This window comes from Sphaeroforma arctica (genome assembly GCF_001186125.1).
Source record: "Sphaeroforma arctica JP610 unplaced genomic scaffold supercont1.913, whole genome shotgun sequence".
NCBI lineage: Eukaryota > Ichthyosporea > Ichthyophonida > Sphaeroforma > Sphaeroforma arctica.
Window position 1 is genome coordinate 9,245 of NW_014039645.1, and position 8,102 is coordinate 17,346.

The 8,102-nt window shown below is 40.3% G+C and overlaps 2 protein-coding genes across 2 annotated transcripts in view; both read left to right on the top strand.

The window, feature by feature from the left end:
- SARC_09230 (hypothetical protein) overlaps positions 1–4,247 on the top strand; it is a gene marked incomplete at its 5' end in the record, with an annotated part of 9,612 nt that extends 5,365 nt beyond the window's left edge. Inside the window, 6 exons of the mRNA XM_014296760.1 lie at positions 256–438; positions 751–900; positions 1,650–1,748; positions 2,442–2,525; positions 3,304–3,378; positions 3,665–4,247. Coding sequence (XP_014152235.1) covers positions 256–438; positions 751–900; positions 1,650–1,748; positions 2,442–2,525; positions 3,304–3,378; positions 3,665–3,787 — 714 coding nt within the window. The 3' untranslated portion in view covers positions 3,788–4,247. The remainder of the gene's footprint in view (positions 1–255; positions 439–750; positions 901–1,649; positions 1,749–2,441; positions 2,526–3,303; positions 3,379–3,664) is intronic.
- Positions 4,248–6,564: 2,317 nt separating this feature from the next.
- SARC_09231 (hypothetical protein) overlaps positions 6,565–8,102 on the top strand; it is a gene marked incomplete at its 3' end in the record, with an annotated part of 2,868 nt that continues 1,330 nt past the window's right edge. The window contains exon 1 of the mRNA XM_014296761.1: positions 6,565–7,068. The remainder of the gene's footprint in view (positions 7,069–8,102) is intronic.

Here is an 8,102-nt window from a genome sequence, read left to right on the forward strand (position 1 = left end):
TGTATGTATGTATATATATATATATATATATATATATATATATATATATATATATGTATGTATGTATGTATGTATGTATGTATATATATGCATACGCGTGTGTGTGTTTGTGTGCAGTTTTATATTTGTGTACACACCATTTTTTTTATGGATATGCAAGAACTATTCAACCCGATTCGAACAAATTATTAGCATGGACGAATACATGAATAACGAGTTTATGGTCACCTCAATAAATGCGCTCGCCACATCTAGTCGATACGAAGGAAGGATAAAGAATATCTCGGACGAGAGGCGATAAAGAAGCGAGAAAAAGAAGGAGCGAGCCAGAAATCAGAAATGGAAGCGAAAACTAATAAGGAACGATCCACATACAAGCAAGAGGAGGGCCAGGCTGTGTTCACCGCACTATTGCTCCATGTGGTGAAGAATGCTATGGTATGTAGTACATAGTACACACAAGCTCAGGATTTCTATCCGGCAAATCGCACTATTGATATCAAAAGTATCGGCTTCAGTTTATTCGTGGCTTCAAATGCATGTGTCATATACATGTGGCATCTCCCCAACTGTTGCGCATCGGATGTGGCGGTACTTCATCTGGCTAGAAGGCGTCTAACTCTACAGAATTTTCCGCCATGTACACAGTTAAAACAATAGTAAGGCCAACAGTTGTTTATGAACTTGTTGGTATAATATATATTTAACGCAGCCATCACTATTACGTTGTGCGCGATACACGATTATCAGTCATGGCGAGTGGCCAAAGAGGATCTGAGAAACGACAGCAGGTGGAGGGATTGTGGACTATCCGCAGATGAGAAGGAAGCACTTTTCAGAGAGCACACGCGCAAGCTTGACGACAAGGCTGCAGCAAGATACCACAACCTCATTGAATCTGTAAGCTCTCATTATACATTTGCGGTTATGTATATATGTGTGTCTGTGTCTGTGTCTGTATCGTTTGTGTTTGTGTGGTGTGTGTGTGTGTGTGTGTCTATGTATTCATATATTTATGTGTATGTGTATGTATGTATGTGTGTGTATATGTGTATGTATGTGTTTGTGTTTATGTCTATGTTTACGGTGGGTTTTTTTTGTACTCACATATATATATATATATGCCTTTTTGTGTGTCATGTGTTTACCTAAACTCATATCCTCGTACATATAACTAGATGTATATGATCTTTATCCTTATGTCGTGTACTGTATTTTTTTATTGCTTCTTATAGGGTATGTTTCTTCATGCTTGAACATATGAATATGTTGGATTTTGAATTTCTGGTGTTTTTCAACAGCTATGTGTGTTTTAATTGTGGAAGGTGGCGATAGTTGAGGATTATGCGAGTTTATTACGGGTATGTATGATTTATTCGAATGCACTACTTCCGCTTTCAGTGAAGGTGCACAAGGTATATAGTGAACATATGTTTGCTAGCAGTACGCGTACGTGGCCTGGAATGCCATAGATAACATGCACCCGCAGTTCTCTCCCGTCCATTGTCACAGTAATAAACAGATGTGCTACAAATTCCTGATGCGAGCCTGATCAAATATCGTTCAGAAACGCTTCTCATAGCCGTGTTTCAAATATGGTTTATTTATTCTGTCCCTTCTCCTTGCACCACTGTCGCCGACATGTATAGTATCTCAACTTGAAGCTTGATACCCCGTTCGAAGAAGTGGCGAAGCATATTGAAGGCGATCCTCGATATGAAAGATTCAGAAGTGAGGATAAGGACGAGGTATGTTCTGTACTTTCACATGCACAAGATTTTTCGATGAATTGCGCATAGTTCAATCATCATATCGCGTAGGCTTGTACGTATCTATCTGATATATGTTCATAATTTCATATATTCGGTTCGTTAATGGCGTGTCTGTACGATATACATACCGTATGCTGTACACATGTATTGTGTCCATGTCTTGGTACGTACGGTACGCTTGCTTTCAGGACCTCAACCACTATAACAATACCACCACAAAATCTTTCTTTGAGTCTTCGTGCACAAGCCTATACTTGTGGACCGTATGATGTAGATATATAAGGCTAATCTGTTTATAGTATGTCTGGAATCATCTGAATTGGTGTTTGCTGTCAGCCTACTCTGCAATTGCATATGTACGGGCTGAAGAGGCTCGCTTCTATGAGCTTCTGTGCTTGATCTTGTATCGGCGAATTTGGGGTGATGAAGCTGTGTGTGACGTTGTACCTTTTTGTATCATCTGAAGCGGATTTACATACTTGATTCGGCGTCTAAGGTTGATAAGTTGTTCTCGGATCCATAATTCAGAAATGTGCGCGACGGATTCTTAGTCTCTATGTAAATGGTCTATGTGAAGATGGTTGTATATATACTCCTGCTTCGCCATGCATGCGTTCTGCTACAGGGTGCCCCTATCCTTCATACTGACCTTGAACTCTTGTTTCGCAGCGCAAGAATGAATTCGAGCGATATATGGTACAAAAGAAGAAAATGGCTCTTAAAGACTTCAAGAATTTGCTGCTCGAGACCAAAGTATTTTCAACGTGTATTGCTCTTCGCCGTCTACTCCGCTTGTTTTCAACAGAGGAGGGGTGTTCAATGTTGCCGCTTTAACTTTTTGTATAGGAGTGTCACGGGATGTACCATAATAGATCGTAAAGCAAAGTCGAATGTAGTTTTTATTTTTATATAACATGTTTGTACTTTAGACTGGTATTTTGAGTATAGTTTACGGCTCCGATTTTTGGCCGGGGATGCCTGATTACACACAAACCCAACTGCGTTCGACGAATGAGCACAAATTGAGGCATTTTTACACTTCGTCAAAAATTGGCTCCGTCTGTATGTTATGTTTGGGTTCACCGTAGACCATGCCTGTACTTGCGCGTCGTTCAAATTCCTTGTCAGTATTCAGATACACGTTGAAATCCGGGCATTGATTTTATATATTCAATCCTACTTTTATCAATATGTGAGTCAAAGTAATCAGGTATCGTTTATGTGTAGGGCTAGCACACGTAACATCGCTTCCTATCGCATAGGCCACAGTCATCAACTTGACGCCTATACTCTCGGTCTATGTGAGGTGCGCGTGCATAAGTATACTATCATAATAATGAATATCAGAATAATTGAATTTCTATCGTCGCCATTGAATTTTTTATAAGCTTGTGGTTCACACGCAGAAGAAAATTGACATTCAGAATCACTGGCAGAGTAGACGAAGTAAAGATACCATTGATACTGACCGCTATTCCGCCCACGTTGTTCGCTCGCTGACACATATATGCACCTCTTCAAATCATCTCAGCAAATAAATTACAAGACGCAAAGCGAAATTCTACAGAACCCTGGAGTGGTGGAGCACATCAAATCCATACTTAAGGTATACAAGTTTACGCAATTTTTGTGCAATATAATGCCACTCGGTGAATGAGTATACATCCGACACTTTGCACGCGTTGATTGCGTTGCTTAAATATGAATCATTTGCAAAAAGTCTAGATCGATGAGCATAGACATGGTTGGATATGCAATGCATACCATAAATACTCAGCGTTGGCTTAATATTCTCCTTTCATGCACGGCACGTCCTTTTAAAGGATGACCACACCCCAAACTCTTTTATCTCGTGTTAACTAACTTCATCTTATCTCATCTTTTACCCACAGCAAGATAAGCGTTACATAGATTTAGACTGCTTCCGAGAGGAGCGCTACACTATGATGAACGAACATATAACGGACATGGCACAGAGAGGCGAGCCAAGGCCAGTCACCGCCTCTGTGCGATGACGAGACTCATATTAATAACAGAAAAGAAAAGACGTACAAAGTTTATTACGCCGGCGGAGGAGTTACCGTAGCTCATTAGTGCCCAGGTTTGGTTCAGATGTGTTGTCGAAAATGGTAGCTCACCATGTGGTGCAAGAACAGTTGTCGCGCTGAGGAGGTTAGGCAGGCCATATGTGTCAAGTTGAAACTCGCCAGTCGAAATATGGGTCTATGAGAACTATCTGCAAACACCGCGTATGCTTGTGACGTGCATATACTACGGTATTGTCATGTGATGGACCACAAAGCTGTGCTGAATTCTGACGTGGGATTCGGTTTGCAATACTACACCGTAACGTATAGAAGGCCTGAGGGTACGAACTGTGGAAGTGCCGTGTTGCAAGACAAGCACTACCAGTGGGCCGGAGCAACCTCTTTTGTATTTTTAGGATGCAAAAATAAATCATGCCGGAAAACTGCAACACATATGTGCAATTTGACAAAGCAACTAAGATTACCGGCAAAAGTAACTAGGACTGCTGGCAAAAGTAACTAGGACTACTGTTAAAAGTAACTAGGACTACTGGCAAAAATAACTAGGACTACTGGCAAAAGTAACTAAGCCTACTGGCAACAGTAACTAGGACTACTGGCAAAAGTAACTAAAACAACTGGCAAATGTCACTAGGACTACTGGCAAAAGTAACTAAAACAACTGGCAAATGTCACTAGGACTACTGGCAAAAGTAACTAGGACTGCTGGCAAAAGTAACTAAGACTACTGGCAACAGTACTAGAACTGCTGGCAAAAGTAACTAGGACTACAGAAAAATGTAACTAGGACTACTGGCAAAAGTAACTAGGACTACAGAAAATGTAACTAGGACTACTGGCAAAAGTAACTAGGACTACTGGCAAAAGTAACTAGGATTGCTGGCAAAAGTCACTAGGACTGCTGGCAAAAGTAACTAGGACTACTGGCAAAAGTAACTAAGCCTACTGGCAACAGTAACTAGGACTACTGGCAAAAGTAACTAAAACAACTGGCAAATGTCACTAGGACTACTGGCAAAAGTAACTAGGACTGCTGGCAAAGTCACTAGGACTGCTGGCAAAAGTAACTAGGACTACTGACAAAAGTAACTAGAACTACTGGCAAAAGTAGCTAAGAATACTGACAAATACCACGTTAGACTAATACCTGCATGCGTTATAGGGCCATGTCTTCTCCGTCGCGCCCTTGTTTTAATCAATTGTGCATGAAAATCGATAAGGCAGGGACGCACGATGAGCACTCAGGCATGGAAACTCAGAACAATTGTTCAGATAATCACAAAAGGGCAGCTGTGCTTCAATGCTCATGCCGTGTTTTATCGGTCCGCGACACGAGTTTTACTTAGGTCCCACTGTACTGAAGATTTACACTTCTCTAAAAAGGGGTTGAGTTTGTATGTCAGGTGTTCCGGGAGCCTCGTATGCAAACATTCATCATATTAGTGACTCATTGACATCACGTGTATGTCAGAGATTCTTTAGAATAGAAGCGCACAAAAGAAGATTTTCGTCCTTCAAGCAGTCACGCAAGTCTTGGTTGATCCAGACCAGACTGGTGTGGTTATAAACGTGGTAATATAAATACGTATTAATTTGTAGGGACTTTGCGCCGAGATTAAGGTAGATTATTCATTCATCTATTGAATATAGAATACGACCGGCGGAAACGAGATCTTGTCAAGATTCTGTTTGCGCATTGCCAACTTACAACACAAGAAATAGTGCCTGGCGATAGAGATATAAAAAGTAGGATCTGACCTGGACCACGTTCACTTGACTGCTGATTGAGTGCTGCAAAAAATGTACGCATACTTGTAGAGAGACGATCAACAATTATCAATGTCTGAAGGATGTCAAATATCACCTCGCGATATCATACTAAGAGTGTTATATAGTTTCTGTACTCTGCGTCGCTATAGATGGACGGGTTCTCTTGAACATACCTAATTACCTGAAAACGAGACTTTTGATTTTTATGTCCATTGGTGTCAAACGCAGCCACTTTCTTTCTAAAGGTCTCGCACGCCTACCTTTAGAAGTACTGAAGTATCGAAACTATATACCCTTATTGTGAATCATCGTTTTTATGCTCGCTCGTATTGGTATATACAAGTAGCTCCCTTGTGTACCGCTTGGTTTATGCTACAATCATTTCCACATAACGACACTCAGAGCAGTAAGTAACAGCTTGATAAGTCGATTATAGTCCGAAGGTCTGAATGCTTTCGCTACTTTTGAGGCTCGGGAATAAGCGTTCTCGAAGCCCCTCGGACCCAAATGACAAATTAAACATAAATATACATACAACTAGACGGCGGCACATGTCCGCTTATAAAGTATCTCGCCTAGAGAGAGACCGACATTGTCACAGGATTCGCTCTAGCCCTCTTGGGTCATTCGCAATTAAATACACACGCACAGTCACGAGAAACTGAAATACATGTACATAAATATCTAAATACATACTATTACATACAGAAACGAAATACATTTGTAATCACTTTTTCTGGGTACTGCTTTTTTCCCCATAGTTGCATAAATAAATGCAAGTGTAACATTAGCAAAAATAAGGTGGGTCAAAATACGGTTCTATATGTAAATAGAAACTGCATTCTGGTCTGATATAGACCGAACCATCCAGGTATCCACAGTCATCCACCCAGGAGGCGAAAGAGAAGAAAGAAGGCATATGAACAAACAAGATGCTGCCGGTGGCGTCAAGTATTCATTTCCTTGTTTGCACTTTCGTTCGCTTTGTGTATGTTTGTCATAATAAATGGGCATTCTAATGAATTGAGTGGCCCCACGTTCAGAGTGGCGGCCACTGCAAATCATAAAACCTTACCGGCCTTACCTTTAACACAACTCATGGAAAGTATATTACACGAAGCTCATAATCCTACGCAACACAGTACTGGAGTGGACCCTCGTGTTGATAGTGTAGATAGTGTAGATACAAATCTACTAGTATAAAAAGAACAAGTCAGAGAGCAAAGTACAAAGGCTCAGCCACAACTCAGCAGTGTAGGTGCAGAGATCGACAGTCAGGCCACAGTACCACAAGTACTACCAATTAGACACCAATCAGACACACGTGCGAAAACTACACAGTTCAGGCGCAGCTGAGTGATAAGAGGTGAATCAAATTATCCAGTCTGATAAAGAAATGCGGCCAAGACCACTTGCGAACGATACTAAGCAGCAATCAATGGTCTGGCCTCAGGACTATCCAACAGCAACTCAATCAGGCATGTTATGTTCGTTTTGTACTTGTACACTTGGATTTCATATGCGCGGCTTGTAGTCCTCCGAGACAGATACATCTAGAGCTGACACTGTTCATCAACAGTATATGTATATATGCATAACAGGTTCACCAAGTTGTACGTGCTCACACGCTACATATGAGCACTTTTCTGCAAGTATATGAGCACTTTTTCTGCAAGTAGACGAAAAATTCCTTGCGTACATATATAATTTCGTGCCATGGTTTATATGTGTGTCTCTTTCTTTGGTTTAATGGACATTGATGTAACATATGTATATTTTGTGTGTGGGCGTCGTAGTTCTGGAAATATCATCATATATGAATTTGTGACGCAAAAAGAATTGCTTTGGTGTGTGTTATACGTCTACCAACCAGGCGTAAAATATTTAATGTCATATTGCAGAAAAGGAACTTGTCCCATTCACAGATGCATTAATACAACAACATTTTTGAAAGAACGGTTCATTTTTGTGGGCAAATTTGGTGCGTTCATGTGTCAATTTAAAGATGGTGCATATTCTTGTTTTCATGCACATGTAAGTATACACGGTGTGCATGAGTAATTGTATCCTGTTATGAGTACATATTTGTAATATCAACATTCTCGTATCGTATGTTTAGAATCTGTATTTTACGAAATCAATCATATCAATGACTCCCTAACTAGATTTTTTTATGTAAAGTGGTAACCAGCATTACAGTAATTAGGTATTTGCATATCCACATCCGTAGTGTTACATGGCGATTCTTATATGCATGATTGTCCATCAATATAACAAGATATTTAAAAACACTGATAACAATTTGTGCATATATCCAATTTTGTTGCGTAAATATGTTTCCAATATTCTACTCATGTACAAATCTTTGTACATGAGGGTCAGCAGAATTATTTACAGGTTAACTTAGATATGTGAATGGACTCACAAAGCTGCGATAATATCCACTCATCCATGAACACCTCTCGTATCCTTCGTCGATTGTGTATATACACCCTCATACTTGTGAACTACG